The 18,793-nt window shown below is 52.2% G+C and overlaps 4 protein-coding genes across 4 annotated transcripts; 3 read left to right on the top strand and 1 right to left on the bottom strand.

The window, feature by feature from the left end:
- Positions 1 to 2,947: 2,947 nt before the first annotated feature.
- On the top strand, positions 2,948 to 4,096 carry E0L32_000767 (uncharacterized protein; the record flags this gene model as incomplete). The annotated part of the gene is made up of 1 exon (XM_031142442.1): positions 2,948 to 4,096. One exon carries the CDS (start codon positions 2,948 to 2,950, stop codon positions 4,094 to 4,096), a length of 1,149 nt encoding a protein of 382 aa, XP_030994301.1.
- A 1,447-nt stretch (positions 4,097 to 5,543) lies between these two features.
- Positions 5,544 to 6,741, top strand: E0L32_000768 (uncharacterized protein; the record flags this gene model as incomplete). The annotated part of the gene is made up of 3 exons (XM_031142454.1): positions 5,544 to 5,583; positions 5,683 to 6,043; positions 6,123 to 6,741. 3 exons carry the CDS (start codon positions 5,544 to 5,546, stop codon positions 6,739 to 6,741), a joined length of 1,020 nt encoding a protein of 339 aa, XP_030994302.1.
- A 513-nt stretch (positions 6,742 to 7,254) lies between these two features.
- E0L32_000769 (uncharacterized protein) lies at positions 7,255 to 14,816 on the bottom strand (the record flags this gene model as incomplete). The annotated part of the gene is made up of 8 exons (XM_031142465.1): positions 7,255 to 7,507; positions 7,576 to 7,696; positions 7,785 to 11,939; positions 12,003 to 12,099; positions 12,173 to 12,388; positions 12,448 to 12,528; positions 12,703 to 12,922; positions 13,489 to 14,816. 8 exons carry the CDS (start codon positions 14,814 to 14,816, stop codon positions 7,255 to 7,257), a joined length of 6,471 nt encoding a protein of 2,156 aa, XP_030994303.1.
- A 595-nt stretch (positions 14,817 to 15,411) lies between these two features.
- E0L32_000770 (uncharacterized protein) lies at positions 15,412 to 18,730 on the top strand (the record flags this gene model as incomplete). Its single annotated transcript, XM_031142476.1, has 7 exons — positions 15,412 to 16,651; positions 16,719 to 16,911; positions 16,963 to 17,009; positions 17,061 to 17,263; positions 17,327 to 17,356; positions 17,413 to 17,997; positions 18,056 to 18,730. The coding sequence occupies 7 exons, from the start codon at positions 15,412 to 15,414 to the stop codon at positions 18,728 to 18,730; spliced, it is 2,973 nt and encodes a 990-aa protein (XP_030994304.1).
- Between the last annotated feature and the right edge of the window lie 63 nt (positions 18,731 to 18,793).

Raw genomic sequence — 18,793 nt, forward strand, 5'->3', positions numbered from 1 at the left:
AAGAGGGCAGAGGCAAACCACTTCTTCGAGTGCGAGGCAGCATACGAGCACAAGCGAGCGATATACAGTGCTGGGCCAGCTCCCGAGGTCGAGATATGGCTTCGCGGTCGCTAGGCTGTTTGAGCGGCATCTTGCGGATAAGCAGAAAAGCAGGATCTCCACACTGCGGCGGATGGCAATGGTTCGGTCCTAAACGACACAGCATTAGGCGAAAGCGATACGATCATTCATTACGGTCGGCCCAAACCCGGGACAATCCCTCTGCTGATATGCGAAAGAGCGATCGACCTACAATTGAGCCTCCTGGCGCTGTCGCAGGAGGTAGCATCCTATCATGCGCCGCCGTCCAACCACCGCACCAAGGTTTTGGGAGCGGCTGAAGAGTCGTCCCGTTGCTGTCAACCTCCATCCATGACTACCGCAACGTCGCCTCATGTCGTAGTGTTCGGCCAAGGGGACCGGAACATGCAGGGTTCAGGCATGTGCGATCTGGGGGAACCACCGATTAATCACAGATTTGGAGTTCCATTTGGGGTCTGCGTGGGAGCGCGAAGTGGTGTCTCGTTTTGGTCCCCTACAGACGGGCGACAAGACAATGCCCATGCGAATGCAAATGCGGGGCAGACGTGGCGAAACAGTCCAGACACTGGGCTGGGAGAGCGTTTGCTGGCCGAATACAGCTCTCACAATGCACCACTCCGATCGACTCCTCACAGGCCGGCCTTACCTTGCGCCTCCAAGGTCGCATCAGCTGCCGAGCCGTTTGGCGACGACCCCGAGGAGGGGGAATACTCCAATACGTCCGCGTGCGACTCCGAGGGTGTTGGAGGCTGCAGCGTTGGGGAAGTAAACCAGCCAGAACACCACCACCAACCACACCCACAGCCACCCTGGGCCACGATACAGTTCTTTGACAGCGGCCAGCGGTCCACTCTTTCTCAACACTCTTGCAAATACCCATGTTAGCCAGCGAAGACCACTATATATCTGCGCGTTACACCATCTGCACTGTTCAATTCCTGTCTTCCGACTGGCGGCGCTAGAAGCCGTGGAGGGATGGCTCGGTATGAGGGCGCGAGCGGAGGGCGTGACCAGCACTTTAAGCCCAAATGGCGGCTAAAAAGGGGCGCGTGTGCAGCTTGTATGGGAGGCATGGGAACGCAAGCCACGTTGTTCTGGCGGCTGTCGCTGCCGTCGTTCCATCCTGCCAAGCAGGGGAGACGCTGGTGTGCTTGGGGCCAGACCGCATCCCCGGACGCTCGATCTCGCGCTATTTCGCCCTGAAGGATGAAAGGCCCGTGGCGCCGCCAGTCCCGTGGAGCCCCGACCCAGCAGGCGGGCCACTCTTCCTGGTCGCGCTCCTCTAAGGTTTTCCTCTTTTTTTCACTTTTACGAACGAATCTAGTTGCTCTAATGCTCTCCCCACAGGGACCCCATACACCAGATCTGCCATCGACTGATTGGGCATTCGCCCTCCAAACGGCGGCGGAGGCATCGGGCAATTCCTCCCATTTGTCGGCCCTGCATTTCGCATAGCCTGTGAGGATTCCCCATGTCTCCCCATCTCGCGTGTCGGAACATCTGCCAATGCACAAAGGGTTCGACGGTACCACAAATCCCCCGTCCTCTCGCTTGCTCCTGGCCTCGGGCTTGGCTTGAGGCTGCTGAATTGCTTGCTGCGGGTTTGTCAAGGCGAGACGGGACGAGTACAAAGTCAGAAAAGAACGACCAGGTCCAGTTGCCAACCGCGTCAATCTGCGACCCGGGCGGCCGATAGTGACCAAACACCTGTCTCGATTCGGCTCCCATCTGGCCCTCTTTTTCTACTGCTCTCCGGGCCGTCAATTGATTCGCAATCCTCTTGCATCGCTTGTAACTCTTTTACTCGACTGCATTGGATACATCCTGTCTTCATCCCACCCCTCGAGATAATATTTAAAACGACCAACAGCGCCCCCGTCGATCACTTTCTTCATCCCCCCTGGACTCCAGGAAGAGATCAACAAGCGATCAATCAGGACACTCTGTCGCCCGCATTGAAAAGACGTGATCTAGGTCTCAGGCGGAAAGTACGGATACACAGGGTCCGCAACGGACGAAGAAAAGCCAATGACGTTTGAGCTCTTTTAGGCTACCCCTACCCGTTTCCATTGCCCCAGACAGCATCGCCGAGATAGAGGAGCCAAAGACGCCGTTCCATTTGCTTATTCAATTTCGAGAAGCCCCAAAACAGGACGAACTAGAGGAACCCACTCCATCTTCACTCTACTCCGGACTGCACCCGTCGGAACATTTTCAAACAAACAAAACCAACAGCCTCTGTCGCCGGTTCACACTGTCCCGTTTGAAACCAGCTCTTCATCAATACCCGCGCCGCCTGTTGCCTCATCTACAGAGAGCGTGTATATACGTACATCCAGATACGCACAACACCATCAAACGCAAGCAGCAGCACAGCAGTACCACCGCCTCTCTCGCACACACACTCGCTCTCGCGTGAGACCCTTGCCTGCCTCCTCCTTGTCATATATTCTAGGCCAGTCATTTACCCACTTACGCCACCCGAGAAGCCGCATCCCCAATCCGCAATCCGCAAACACCGTCCCAGATTCCCCAAAACAGACTGTCCCGATCCAGGGTGTCCCGGTCTAGTGTGCTTGCCCACATAACCTTGAATCTTGCTTCCCACGGGGTACCTTTGCATTTACACGCCACACATCCATACAACCACAACCCATAGTTATTCCCCACGCTCGCTTTTCTGCCTTTCCCTTTTCCTTCCGCTTCGCTTCGCTTTTTCTCTACTGTGCTCTCGACCTCCGGAGAGAGAGGCTGAGAAAAGAGGAAAAGAAGATCAACAAATTTGAAGCAGAGGCCGTCACAGAATCAAGGGACAGATAAGAAGACCTGATTTCCCAGGTCTTTTCTTCCCGAACAGTTGGTATCGATGCCCTCATCCCTGGTCTGTTGCCTGCCCTTTCTTCGAAAGGAAGAAAAGAGCAGTCTAGCCACAAAGCCGTCGTCGACTGCCACCGCCAGCAAAGACCAATCAGAAAAGCAGACGCAGCAGTCGCCTGTAACGCCCACCACCACCATCACGCCGTCGTCTTCCAAACTCACCAAGACGACAACCACCACCGAGACCGCCGAGATGACTGCACTGCCGCCACACTCCCGCAACGTCGTTCTGTCCGGCGGCGCCCGCGGCGTCGGTCGTGTCGTGGCGCGCAACCTGCTGCGGAACGGCCACCGCGTCTTCCTCTTGGACTTTGACGTACCGGAGCTCGAGCACTGCGTCAGCACGCACATGCCCGACGCCGTCGAGGGGCTCCGCGACGCCAGCCCGCCCCGCCTCGGCAGCGCCGTATGCGACCTGCGCGAGCCGGACTCTGTGCGCGCCGCCGTGCGCGCCGCCGTCGACTTCTTTGGCGACGGCCACATCGACGTGCTCGTCAACAACGCCGGCATCGCACGCGCCGGCTGGACGGGCGGCCGCACCATGGAGGACCCTTCTGTGATGGACGAGTGGCGCGCCTACATCGACACCAACCTCACGGGGCCTTTCGTGCTGACGCAGTCGTGCCTGCCCTACATGAAGGCCGAGGGCTCACACCCGCCGCAGGGCCCGCCGGAGGAGTCGTTCCTCTCCCCCGAGGTCAAGGACCGCATCAAGCAGCAGGGCGAGCGGGACGCGCAGCTCGGCCCACGCCAGCGCGGCGGGTGCATCGTCAACATCTCGTCGTTCCGCGCCACGCAGTCGCAGGCCGACTGCGAGGGCTACGCGTCGACCAAGGCGGGCCTGCTGGGGCTCAACCACGCCATGGCCGTCAGCGGCGCGCGGTGGGGCATCCGCAGCAACGCCATCCTGCCCGGCTACATCGAGGTGCAGCACGAGTGCCGCAAGGGCGACGAGAGCGAGATGCGGTGGGCCGACACGGTCGAGGAGGAGCGGCACCGGCAGCACCTGACGGGGCGGATCGGGTTCGGGCGCGACATTAGCGATGCCGTCGAGTGGCTCATGGGCGCGAACTTTGTGAGCGGGCAGGAGATTGTCATGGATGGCGGGGTGAGCAAGATTAAGCATGCTGCTGCGTGAGGGATGGGTACAGGCGAAAAGAGAAGAGAGTGAGGAAAACATGGGGAAGAACGTGATTACAGAAGCGTAAAAATAAAGAGGGAGCAGAAGAAGGAATGGAATTATCATCGTCATATAGGATGCCGTTTGTCACCTCACGGCAGTTTTGGTGCATTGTTGAGAGACGGATTGGGGGATTGAGGAGAGATTGGGGAGGGAGATATGATTGACGGGCCTTGACAATTCTCTTTTGAGTCTGTTCAAGGCGCGGCTCTCCCTTCCTTTTGTGTATGGACTTTTCCTTGTGGAGTTTAGAGCGCATTTATGCCCCTTTCTCTTCTAAGTTCTTTTGTTGACTAACTTGTTCCCTTTGTCTACATATCCTGGACTGATCTTAATCAGATCAGTTGTATGGTAGCTCGGTACATATACATCTTTTTGAATAACACAATTCGAATTAAGTGGCTCGTGCCTCGAGTTTGGAGTTGAAGCAGCGTCATGTAGAAGAGTAGGCCCCCAGCGACGTACAGGACGTGGCGTGCAAGACACGTGCAAGCGGTCTACTGTATGATAGGAGCCCGATGTGCATCTATGCAACAGACAATAGAACAACATGCTGGGATATCTTGCCATGACACCAACAAAGTAAGTTCGAATTGAACCTGAAAGAATGGAGTGTTTTCTGTGCTTTCAAGTCAAATGGGACTACATTCGGCTCACCAGGAGGGTGTGAAGTTGAAAGGGGTGTTCCTCATTGGTGATTCACAACTACATGTAAGCCAAAGTAGTAGTGCCTTTGTTCGCTTGTCTCCTTGCTTTACTTGTCCAAGACTTCCAGAACCTGACAAATGAGTGATTCTTTCATTTTTATATCTTTTGATAGTTTGTTAGTCTTTTGTTTCAGAGTGTCAGTTGAGGGCCAGTGAAGGACAATTGCCTGCACAGTTCAAGATAACGGCATGCTTCAAAACCTGGATAACTTTTAAGCTCTTTTCACATGAACCGTTACTAGGATGATAGTTTACCTGCTGGTATCCCGGGAGTAGACTGTTGCACAACAAATCGTGCCAAGTCACATGTCTGAGTGTCACTGCCGACTTGATGCAGATGGTTGTGACACATCGCTGCACTGTTGACAGCTCATCTATATCCAAAATGCAAGAACATGCCAACCTAGATGCATTACTGGCATGAACATTACTTTTAATATATATAAAGTCAATAAGTACAGCATTCACTTCGCTCCACATATGACACTTCAAAGCTTACATTCACTCCTTGGTCAATCATATTAACTCTTCACCAAACACTGGTGAAGCTCTGATAGCTGACCGGCACTTGTATGTTTCACCACAAATTCTTCTTGTGCCCCCTCCTGTCCTTCAGTATAAATTGAAGCGGCTCGCACTTTCAAGGCCTATTATCAACCATCTTCAGATCCAGATTTGCCGCTCCACGCACGTCAAACATGGCCGACTCACGCAGAATCTGGGAATACCGATACTCCTGTCAGCGATGTGGATATGAATGCTATCCAAACGGACTGTAGGTCCAGAGTCCAAATTCATCTGTGAAGGGAAGGTGGAATCTAACTATCTTCCAAAAAGACACGTTGATGGGCACCTACCGTGCCAAGACACAGATATCACGGCGTCCATCCCAGAGCCGCGATTTCAAGCTTCTGGCCGAGTCCGGCGCGAATATTGCTACGACCAAATTGACAGTCCCCGTCTTTCACCTGCGTTTGACAACGACCCGCCTGATCACCGGTATGTTCGACGCGAAGGCTATTACGATGGATCGAACAGCCCTCGACAGCGGTATCGCCGAAGCCTCGATGGCAACTCAGCGTATAGAGCTAACTCCTCTCGCCGCCGAAATCCACCAACACGATCTCGACCCGCATCGCCTGCACGTCCGAGGCAAACACCACTCGCACCCCCACCGCCTTCAGCGGGTCATCGGTCAGTTCAAACTGCATCACTGACAACAAAGAAAAAGAATGCTGGGCGAGGCTAACAAATCACAACTCTAGATTCTGGAACAGGCTGAGGACGATCTTCGACAACCGACCCCGAGAAGATGAGGGTTCGCTTGGGAGTCCAAGCACATTCCCTTCCCAACGCTCCCCTGCACCTAGAACTTCATATGACCGATACCATGATCGATCTCCACGAAGCCGATACACAGCAACACTACCGGAATATGAAGACAACAACACCTTCGAGCCGCTACATGTACATCGCGTGCAGAGAATGCCGTCGTCTTTCGTCCCAGGCTACGGTGGTCGCGCCTCACCACTCCGACACACCCACTCTTATGAGGCGGAGATACAAGAACACCTGAGGACCAACGACTTGAGAGGTCACGGGCCGTTCAGATACTGGGGTGGGGTTCCGAGGATGCGGTTCGATGACTACGCATGGACGCACGGGGACCATGGTCATGAGGGTCCGACCTCGGTGAGGAGTGGCCAGGATAGGTGGCTGGACTGGGACTGGCAGACAGCCGAGTACAATCGAGGTCGACATTCTGCGGAGATGTTTTACAGCGACAACAGCCCCCCTGTTTCGCTACCACCTCCTCCGATTGGTATGCATCGTCATACGAGGTGGGAGAGTGGCTGCGAGGATGAAGTTCCTGGAACCTACACCGGCAGGCGCTGAGCCCGTCCAGTGAGAGAAAAGGACCACTTGGCGACGACCCATTTTTGGCATCAGGAAACCACAAGACCATGTGACTATTAATCACCAATTCCCACTCGATAGGGCTGTGCTTACTCGTCACTTTGCTAGCATGGTACCTGGAAATCAAATAGTCTCTGATAGTGTCCATCTAACTTAACTAGTCATATGATGCGATGCGACTTAACTGTCCTCTTCCTACCAATGAAACCACTGAAGAAAACACAACTTAAAAGAGGCTATTCCTCTACGATATCATCGCTGGCTGTCACAAATGTGTCCGGTCCTGGTTTGAACTTGAACATCGACAAGTCACCGTGGTCTCCCTTCATTATTATCCTGACTTTTCCCCTGACAAGCTTACCGGACTGGCCAAACTGACTGAGCTGGATTGACACAGCCGGATACATTTGGCCAGCAATGTCCTTCACCACATTGCCTTCAATTTTGACAATACTCGAGGTTAGCGTACCCTTGTAAGTCATATTATTCGCCCTAGGCGACACGCTTCGAGGCGGGTAATGACTTACCAACTGCATTTCCATTGAGGGCAAATCGAACCATTTTCTGACCGGGGTCATAGGCTACGCCGACAGTATCGCCAATATCGTATTCCGGGCCGCTTCCCTGGCGGTCGTCGTCTTCGTAGAAATTGCCATCATCGCTGTGATAACCTATGCCGCCGGATTGCCACCCTGCCATTTCATCCAGATTGTGACTCTCTTGTAGTAGCCCAACTGCGATAGCACTAGTGGGAATTAATCATCAACCTTTGAGTGACACGGCCTGGGGTATGAGAGGCTGCTATGCTCTTACCAGTTGGCTGGACATTCAAGAACCTCGACCTCGAAGTAGAATAGACCTCCATCCATCGGTATGCAATGATCAGCGCGGACTGATGCCTGAGCATAGGAGATAAACCGAAAGACTTCAAGAACTGTGAATAGCACCCGAACTTAATTAGTAATACGTTCTTCGGTCCTTAAACAGGGGTTGTATTAGGGGCGTTGGGGGCGCTGCCATACCTTGGATCCATGCCTCCAGGCCATCCTCGGACAGGTTCACATTTGGTCCTTTGTCAAAGGGAGATAGCCTAGTGGGGTTCCGTTTATGAGGGCCTGTCGTGGCTCCATGCTTTTCCAGTGTTTCCATCTCATTCGCCAAGCTGTAGCACTTGGCTAGATCCAGGGCTGTCCAACCACTTCTGTCAGGAACGTTGACATCAACACCTTTGTTCTCGAAGATTGCCTTGAAGATTTCCTCAGCCCTGGCCTTGAGCGCTGCTGGTATTGCTTCCGCAAGACGGGGCTGTCTTTTATCTATTGGCAGCTGCCCAAGGATGGCGTTAAAGTTGTCAATGGGTTCAATTCCGTAAGCTTTGGGAGAGCCCATTGCTGCGCAATATAGAGCGCTTCTCCCACAGCCGTCCGGCAGTTCAATATTCTCGCCAGCCTTGAGCAATAGCTCTATCATTGTGGGTGAGCCGAACTGTGCAGCTGCGTGCAACACAGTGTTCATGGAGCCGTCGAGTGGCGTCCTGAACGGTATTTGGCCGACTTGGATGTCATCTTTCTCTGCCAAAAGCAGCTGAACTAGCCCTGTGTGTCCGTACCACACGGCAGCATAGAGAGGCGAGCCAAATGGACCTCCCTTGGTATTGGGATCACCACCAGCAACAAGAAGTCTGGTAGTCAGGTCTAAATCGCCCTGCACGGCTGCTGCTTGTAGTGGGGAGTGAAACGTGCCTCCATACAGATTGGGGTCTGCCCCTGCCTCCAACAGGAGATAAGCAACATCGCTGCACCGCTGCTGTACGGCTAGCATGAGCGGGGTGACTAGAGAGTTCTCCAGCCGGACATTCACCTGCGGGCGCGGGGAAACTTCCAAGAGCATCCTGGTCACACTCGAAGTTGCGCTGGCGTAGTGAAGCGCTGTCCATCCTCCAGCGGCTGTTAGATCGAGATCAGCCTTGATTGGCGGTCTCTGCGGTCTCTCTGAATCTTCGTTCAAACCTAGAATCGCGCCCAAGGTGTCATCCTCACAGCTCTTGGAGGCGATATGGACCGCCGTCTCTTTCCCTCTTCTAGCTTGATTGGGGTCAGCTCCGAAACTCCTGAGAAGGCTGATGATTTCCACTGCGCCTTTCTCCGCGGCAAGATGCAGCGCTGTACTGTCTGACTCGTCCTTGTCGTTGGGACAAGCCCCACGCTCGAGCAGTAGCTGAACTATTCCCTTGTCGCCTTGCTTAGCGGCAATGCATAACGGAACGAGCTTGCTATCATCTTCAGGCCCAGTGCGCCAACCATTGTCCAAGAGAAATCGGATAAAATTGGCCTTGTCTTCAGCCCTACCGTCACTTTCTATGACTGAGATGATTGTCCTTGCCGGACGTCCTTCCGAGTCCCCCAGTATTCGGCCATCTTTCCAGGCAATGAGTTCCTTGAAAGTGTACAATTCACAACTTTCGGTAGCGACTTCGAGGGCAGTATTGGCCTCATCATTCTTCCGGAGAACCTGTTCTTCGGTGGCATCACGCAGAACCTCTCGTAGGCATGTTTCGTGGCCACGGCGAGCCGCATAATGAATAGAGCTCTCCGTACCGTCCCATTGAGAAGTCAACCCTTGGTTCACTAAATACCTCACCATATCAGCTTTGTCATCGCGAATGGCCCGATCCAAGAGCGAGTTATAGGACCCATCGTCAGTTTCGATTGGTATCCCGGCGTCGACAAGCATCTTTAAGATGTTGAGTTGTCCGTAGTCCACGGCCCAGTCCAGATACACCTCAGATTCGGAGTCTGAAGCTTTCTGGGTCATAAGGTATTCTACGACCTTGGAGTGGCCGTTCTCGATGGCATTCCTCAAAGCCGACCTCAACTCGGCTTCCCTCTGCTCACTGGTCAAGACATCATTCTTGACTTGCAACTCCAGCTGAGAGGAAATGTAGCAAACGGCGTCTAGATGTCCGTTCAAAGCAGCCAACTCGATGGGGGATATGTCCATTCCCGAAAGCTTGGCGTCGGCCTGAGCCAGCGTCCTGACAATTTCCACATGACCATGTTCGGCAGCCAACTGCAGCAGAGTTCTTGTTCCAGTCCCCATCTCGAGATCATGCTTTCCTGCTGCATCTGTTGGCCAGGCTCTGAGAAGGAAGTCGAAAGTGTCCACAGAGCCCTGCATGCAGGCAATGTGAAGTGGAGTCCATTCGTCGTGATTAGTGGTTTCCACTGCTGATATAAAGTATGCCTCTCGGTGCTTATGGACTGAAACTAGTGTAGGCAAGTCGCCAAAGTGAGCTGAAAGATGGAGTGCTGTGTCCCCTTGATGATCTAGAGCCTCGACTCCATGTCCAAGAGCCAGCAATACCTCTATGGCCTCGGTCTGGCAATTTGCAGCCGCAAGAAGAACCGAGTCATCAGCCTTTGAGTCTGACTTCAAGTCATCTTGTTCCGACTCTGTGAGCATCTCTGTTAGGGCCTGGATAGCGTTGGTGCGTCCATACTCTGCGGCACTGCGTATGGAAGGGAGTAATGATGCTTGGGTGGCAGTGTTCCGGAGCTGTTTGAGGATTTCGACATTCCCAGTGCTAGCAGCGATTGATAAGGCATCGTTGGCCTGGGATGTATCCTCTTGTGCATTCTTCTGGAGGATATTGCGCACGACCCGGCCCATTTGAAACTGTGTCGCTAACAAGAGTGGCCCGTTCAACAGACCAGTCTTCCAACCATATGCTCGTACACAAGCGTTTGACAAGGATTCCAGTGCCTGTCCTCCAGACCGCAAAAGCTCCAGAACTTCGTTGTCTAAGCCAACATCGGGGTTTTCAGACAAATAATGCTCTGGCCAGTATAGCTGCGCGTAGTCGAGAAGAGCTGCTGCTATCCTCACATGTGTGTGTTTCAGCCGGTCATGATGCAGCTGTGACTCGGATCCATAAGCGGAGCATATGCGGAGATACATTATGCAGTGTCGAGTTATTTCCTTATGGAAGTCAGGAATGAGGATGTCTCCGTGTGCCACTATGCTTTGCCGAAGTTGGTTGTGGACCAGGAAGACTCTGTCGTTCGCAACTCTAACGGTAGATCCGAAATCGTCACCCATATCCCTCATCAGGTCCCAAGAGACCTTATCCACTAGGAAGTCGAATGTAAGGTCCGCTGTCTCACTCCCGGGTATCAGGTCCGCACTAAGAACCATTGCCACAGCGAGCTCGGAGACGTTCATAGGCCGCAAGGAATGGTAGATCCAATTAAGTGCAATTTTGACCGGCCAGTTGTTCTCCAGACCATGGAGCATCATGCTAAAAACTCTGTCGACACCGAGGAGTGGAGACATGAGTTGTTGATCTAGTCCTTCCCTTGTCGAGGGAATTTTGTTGGTTTCGAGGGCATCAAGACTCATCATGGTGTCGAGATACGTAAAGTTACCGGTGCATAGCTTCGAGATGATGATATCTCTCGATTCTCTCCACACTTGACGCTTCTTGAGTAACTTATCAACTCTAGTGTCGACCACTATCCGAATAGCTTCTTTACAATCGTCACAGTCAGTCATGAGTCTATAATAGAAATTGTCATCAGGACAACCCAGCGGTGTCGAACTTGTCGTAAATAACTTCAGTGGCACTTTGATCCGTTTTGTGCGAACAAGGTCCGCCAGTTTCGCTGTAACAAGCTGCTGGCACTGGTCCACCGCATTGACGATGATAAATACCGGGGAGTGCTGCGGAATTGCCAGGAGGGAGCGAAATAAATCCCACAGTTGTTTGCATGAGACAGCAGACATGCCAGATATAGCATCGATAGTATGCTTGCCACGGTTGAAGAATCCGGATCGCAGAGTCAGTAGTTGGCGAAGTAAAGAGGAGATCAGACTCCTCTCTGAATTTCGTCGAACATCCCAGCTGTAGAATCCGAAGCTCAGGATTATGGTCTTTGTGTTATGATTCTGAGCGACTAGAGACTGTAAGACATCGGTCGACATGCGAGTCTTTCCAGATCCAGGTGGACCAGTAACTTCAAGCATGGTCGATTCTTTGCTGTCCATCCAAGACCTATAAGTTATGTTCTTTTCTAGCCAATGGGCGGCTTGTGGATGCACCCAAGCGCTCTCCAGCCGGCATACAGAGGCATCCGGGCGAGAGAGAAGACCTAGGAACTTCTGATATCCAGAGTCCAAGCCTGATCCAACCTGGCATTAGCAAACCAGGTTGTCACATGCCAATAGCGTGATAAAACACTTACGGACGGATTGTGTGCGAAGTGCAGCCCTGCCGGAAAGGAATACATCTTCCATTCGAGAAACGTCATTCGCAAAGTTCCAAGGATCTTCCGATCCAGTCTAGTGACCGACAGCAAATTGTGCATCTCAGCCCGTTGATCCATCACGAATGTTAGGCAACGGTGAGACTTACAAATACCTGATTGGCCTGGTCTTCGGGGTTGCTTGTCTTGATATCAAAAGCTTGCGAGATGGCCATGAACTGAGCCTCGATACGTGATAGTACAACCGGCAATGTGCCTATCATGGTCGGGAGGTTCGAGGTGGGTAATCTGCCGTTGGCCATCAACTGCAGCAGAAACTTCTCCCAGTCTCCAGGTCCCGTGTTGCCCGGTGACTCGACGAAATACTAAAGATCTCATTATCAGACGAGGATGGCCATATCATGGGTTCAGCGCGAACACGTACGAGCGCCACGGATGATAGAACGATCCACTGATAGCGATGATCTTCCGCCGCAAGAATTAGAGCCTTGATCGAATAGCGCAACTTGTGGTTAGTTCAGGCTTTCGACTGTATCTCGAAGTTTCCACTTGCCTGTTTGACCAGTGTCGCTCCTGTGTTGTGTGCGATGAAGATTATGGGAACGATGTTATCCTGATCTCAATTAGCGCACACAGTTGGAGGATAAGATCAGATCTGGGCAAATGAAGTTTCTCGTACAGGGTTGGAAAACCTGGCAGATAACTCCAAGTGCTCAAGGATAGCCATAGCCTTCTCTCGCATGGAGCCCTCATCGATGAAGCCATCCCGGTCAATTGAGTCGATGACCTTTATGTTGTCCTTCTCAACGACCTGGCGGAACCGACTGGCAAGGACCTGCTCTGTTTTCTGCAAATGCTCATTCCCATGCCAATCATCGATCCCGTTGACAAGCACAAGCCTATTGCCAACACACGCATCCAGTCAGCAAAGAGATTCCAATATGGTTCTAGGACCGGTAGTGGAGGTTAGCTCACTGCGCCATTCTTTATTTGCTTTTGGGTGTGATTGCTGATATTGCTGCGCAATGTTTCGCAATGTTGAAGGCAGCGTTGAACTGCTCCAGGAGGTTGTTTGTCACTTGAGCGGTCGGTGCCTGTCTCGACGAGAGGCCCTTTGCCAGGCGTATGAACGGCCTCAGGTGCACAAGTCGATATCAGGCACGTTCTCCCTGCCTCATCTCATAGAGATGGTGTGGGGATATGCTAGACGCTCCAATCAGTTACGGCGGCCCCCAATCGCATGAATGAGACCCGAGGTTGCATTGCAGCACGCCACAATGTGCAAGCAAGTCCATATGTGCAGAAAACTACCAATTTCATTGGCTTATTTAACAGGAAATAACGAGCTGGCTCCTTCCTGCTCAATCTCTCAGGGCAAGATGCAACCAGGCTAGCTGAACAACTAAAATAGAAGGGTTCAGAGGTGCAGATCTAGCCCTGTTAGGATGTCCTTGCCGATGCTGACAATGCCACTACAGTAGCCACTGCAGCCTTGACTGCCTCTGTAGCTTTCACTACTGCTTCAGCTGCCTTTGTTGCTGCGTCTGCCGCTCGTGCCGCTGCCTCCCCTGCTGCCTCTGCTGCCTCCTTCGCCGCTCGTGCCGCCCCCATTGCGGTTACCAAGGTTTCTGCGTCAAGGCCTGTCGTTCCACCAATGACCGACTTGACATTGAATTCTGGTATGTGACTCTGTAGTAGTGGAGAAGTCGAAGCGGTCGCTGAAGGATGCGGAGGCTGGGCAGTCGTTGGGCTTGTGGAGCTCGAGGTTAATACCGCTTTCGTGGCATTGGCTTGAGGGTTCTTGAGTGCTTCAAGGGCAGGAAGCGGCGGCATTTCCAGCGAATCAGGCGATTTCGAGGCCATCAAATTGGATTTCTCGGTCATGTCGGTTGCCGGTGTGTCCGCAGACAGAGCAGGCGTGAGTATGTCTTGCTCGGAAAGGCTCAACCGGAAGTAGGTCTTGATTGGAAGCTTCTCCATCTCGCTAAGCTGGTTCTTCTGCAATCCTGTGGCGCTGTTGTTTGACAGTTGCACTTTACCTGGATTGAACGTAACATCGTCGATGATCTTGTCCTTATCGGTAGTGACTGGCAGGGAGCGGCGCCCAGCTGAAGCGATGTCAACTTCGCTTCGGACTCGGACTTTAGCGATGAACGGCCTATTTTGCTTTCGTTTGAGCAGAACAGCGGCTTGTAGAAATGATGGAATACCATCTTTCTCGCCCTTGTTCTCTTCCATGCTCCACCTCGCAGCATTCTCTTCTCCGTATTTGTGTTCACTGAGGGTCGGCTTCCCTGAGAGCGTTGCTTTGAACTTGTGTGGCTTAGTGTACTCGACCTCCCAGTGGGTATCCGCGCTGATACCAGCAATGTCGTTTCCGGCCTTGAGTCCAGCTGCTGAGCCATACTTGGTGGCCTTGTTGTACTCCGTCTTATTCAACCAGTGCATACCGTTCGGCGCCACCATTGAGACCACAGGATCTTGTTGAGCCATTCTCCCTTTGTCGAAGAATTCCAGCGTCACCATCGCAGACTGGTACCGGCGTTTTTGTAGGCGGCTCTCGAAACGAAATTCGAATACCAAGAGCGTGGCCTGGTATAGTTCATCCTCTGGGTCGCATGGCACATGCATGGTGCCATGGTGCACCTCGGTGAGCTTGATTTTCATGCTCAAGGGGGAGGCCTCATTTGGTGTTTCCACGAATACCTGGCGAAATTCTTCCCCTGGTAGATTTGGTAAGTGGAAAGCGTTTTCACCCCCCTCAGGCCGAAGATCAAGTGTAATCTCGTCCATTATGACTTCATGGGCGCGGGCTGCTGGGAACCCTTGTTGCTGAACCTGTTGGAATCGGGATCATAGGTAGTTGAGATAGCATAATTTAAGTCTCAAAAGCTTGATCGGCTATATAGACGAGACACTTGCTGATCAGGAACCTTTCCTTTCGTGTTCGTCCTGCCAATCCTCTGCATTGTGCCAAAGCTGTGTCAATTGATCCCGTTCTACCTAAGAATAGCTGGCCCAGCTAGTGATAGTGGCTGCATTGAAATTGGGACATTGCATGATCCACGAATAGGAATTTCCGCTCCTCCACCCTCACGGGCCATGCATGCGACCCTGAAATCAGACCTGCCACTTTACTCAGCATGTCACTGGAACCTTCGTTCTGCTAACCTGAGAGGAACAAACACCCCCCCGCCCTACGAGCGAAGTCAATGGTGCATTTTTGATACTTCTTGGTCATCTTGCCATCACCTGGCTCTCAACCACATCCCGACTGTGCTCCAATGAAGGAAAGAAAAGGAGCAAATCTGGATTATCTCAAAAGAACTCTCTTTCGTGGTAATCTATTCTCTCGCATTGACCGATTGTTCTTGTGTGGCTCGTTGCGATGGCCAGAAAAGACTTGAAAGATCGCAAAGGCCAGACACTGGCGGCAAAGACCACACCTGAAGATGCCCGTCAAGATGCCAAAAACATCGATTTCAGTGATCCAGCTGCCTGCAAAAGCTTTGAGGAGAAGCATGAAGTACACCTGAATCAACAGCCCGACGACACAGCCGATCTCCAATCCTGGCAGCAAGTAGACCACGGTGTGCTGCATCTTGTGGCTCAACTGTCTGGACTGAGCGGGTACGAAGCTTTTGTTCGCTGGGCCATTGATCACCACAGGCAATTGTTGAGATGCAGAGGAGGCCAAGGAAGACTGACTCCGCTTCATTATGCAATTGCCGGGTCCAACCATGAGTTTGTTGGGCTAGTTTTGGAGATGGTTGCCGATATCAAAGACCTCCTCGACCTTGAGACAAAGGACAAAGAGACATGTCTCCATTACGCAATCATGCACAGAAGTCCGTTCACAGAAGAGATTATCAACAGGGCACTTAAAAGCTTTGACAAGCCTGGAGACTGCAATGATTCTACAAGGCATCCTGATGACTCCAGAGATGACGAGTTGCCTTCTGCCCGACCAGGGTGCGAGCACTACTTCACAGGGGCGGTCACTAACGGAGAATTTGAGGGCATGACAGCGCTCCATATTGCAGTTAGCTTGGATCTGAATAGCACCAACGACAAGGTGTTTGAGGATCTGGTTTCGCAATCTGCTCCAGTGAGCTCTGTCGTCAAGATCGCAAAAGAACACAAACAGGGCGGGACTCAGTCTCCCGTGAATCAACCCAACCAACTCTCGAACATCCAAAGCACAGCCCAGGTCACTTCAGCAATTGGTTCCAATATTCCACCCAACTTCAAGGCACCTCGACGGGTTTTGACCGGAGATCGCCCTCTTCAACCAAAGGCGGGTGATGTTGAGATACCAAAGAAAAATCTGGACCTGTTAAAGGCTGGAAAGAAGTTTGATCTCCGCAGAGTCGTCATAAAGCTTATTAACGCAAACCGCCGTGTCTTGGTTGAGTGTAGAGACGCGGAGGAGGAAACGCCATTCCAGGCACGCCTTACCGAGCTGATGAGACAGGCAACAAAGTCGTCTAAGTTAAATCCTGTCGAGAAAGAGAAATTGCGCCACAAGACAATAGAGAGTGACATTATTCTGTCCGACATGCGCACTTATATCATCGAACACTTCTACCGCAAAGACGCAATGACAGCATTGTACAAGGTCGGAAAGGGTAAGCTAGCCGGAATAATCATTCGCTCTTTTATGCCTGCGTAACACTCTTTACTGACCTTCCCCAGAACGAGTTCTTGAGTTCGACCTTTCGGGTCTTCCACATTCCACTATCGACTCAGAATTTCTGAAAGGCCTCCGGAAGGTTTTGCGTTTTGAGGGAATGCTAAAATATGTCGCTCTGCCACGCTTGTCGGTAGAAGTAGAGGGCGTCCATGACGGCGATGTTGGCAATACCGAGTACAGCCAAGCCACCAAACGGTGAGGCCCCTCGAGCCATTGGTTCATCAATGCCGCTAACAATCATACCAGCAAAGGAAATGGCCTACAAGACATGTGCACCATATTCAAGTGGCTCCGTACGTGCCATGTCACAAAGGTTTTGAAAGTAACAGTGGTAGACAATCAAGAACCGTCTCACTCGGACGAAGCGATTGAGACTTGTGTGCGCGGCCTCGACATTCGCTCGTGGAACTGGTATAAGTTCGATCTTTGTTCTGACGTTCTGGAATCTGCTGCTCCAAACCTCCAGGATGCGACACTGTACTCGTCGGGCAACAACGCCGTTCTCTTAGGATGGTCCAGTTCGGCAGGTTTGGCCAAGCTGCAAATGGTGAGTAAAATTGGACCTAGGGCGGCTCTGTGGAAATTTTGATGCTGATCTTTTGTCTTACAGCTCAAAAAGATACACGTCTTTGTCCAAGAGGTAACTATTTTTTAACCCATCGACGAGGCTGGATCTGGACTGACGGCAAGTCAAAGGGACTTGAACGACCTGAGAGACTTAAAAAGAACATGAAGACTTTTGGGGAACGGCTGCTCGAGCAGAAACCTGACATCAAATTCACATGGTCCCCTCACAAGCTTGATGAAGACCGTGACGCCATCTTTACGAATAGGGTGGCAGATAAATCAACGTTCGTGTCCACACGTCTATATCGATTCTCAGACGTCGATATTCAGGTTGTACATATTGCAATACTAACCATTCTTCTCGGCAGCGATTCGACTTGGATGAGGCCTCTGAAAAGCTTCGCCAGTTTCCTCCGATCCGATGTCTGCCCAGCGTCTCCAGTGCCAGATATCAAGATCGCCATCATAGACGACGGCATCGACACGACTCTGGACATCTTCTCAGGGAGAATACAGCTCGGAGATTCGTTTTACCAGCTTGGCGAGCTATCAGGCCGCCGGGGCGCCTACTATGTGCCATCAGGGGCGCACGGCACACTTATGGCGGCGCTGATCTGCGAGGTGCTACCCCCAGTCCGGCTATATATCGCGCAGCTGGAGGTCCTCCGAACGCAAGATGGCCGTCGTTCATTCACGGCTGAGTCTGCTACAGAGGTAGAACTACACGAGCCCCCGTATGCTTGACATTTGGCATGGCTGACCTAAACCACAGGCGATTGGGTGGGCAGTGGACCAGGGAGTCGACATCATTTCCATGAGCTGGTCGATCCGCACAGACGGAAACCTACCATTGCTGGATGCAGCGCTCAAAAGAGCAAGCGATGACAACATAGTCATGTTCTGCGCATCCATTGATGAAGGTTCAACCGCAAAGGACAACACTTATCCCGGAAAGCATCCAAGCTGCATCAAGATTGGAGCTTGCGATAGTGCTGGCCATAAGCTTTCATGGGTCTCGGAGGCTAACAGCCGTTTCTTCCTGCCTGGTGACGCTATGCAGCCAATATCAGAATCCGGATTCTGGTCTCGATCGCAGATGGGCTTGGCGGGAAGCTCTGTATCGACGGCTCTCGCGGCTGGCTTAGCTGGGTTGCTCTTGTATTGTGATCGACTAACTGACAGACCTAAAGTCCGTGCTCCGCTTGTTCTGGGCGGATTGGCGAAGTCCCTCGGCAGAGCTCAGGACGTGAAGGAAGTGGATGATCTTCGATGGCCGAATAATATGATTCAAGTATTTACCGAGCTCGCCAGAGGATCAGAGGCAAACAAGGTCCCTCAACTATGGGATTACCTCCCAAAATCGGATGAGTTGAAGTGGGAGAAGGGAGAACAAAACCTGGAGACCAAGAAACTTCTACGAGAGTTGATGGATAGATTACGGAAGTGAGACGATCTTTGGACATTTGGTATTTACTGCTTTTGAGGAATTCAACTACTCGTTCATTGCACT

Source organism: Thyridium curvatum, assembly GCF_004353045.1.
Source record: "Thyridium curvatum strain D216 chromosome Unknown NODE_3_length_876553_cov_77.224826, whole genome shotgun sequence".
NCBI lineage: Eukaryota > Fungi > Ascomycota > Sordariomycetes > Thyridiales > Thyridiaceae > Thyridium > Thyridium curvatum.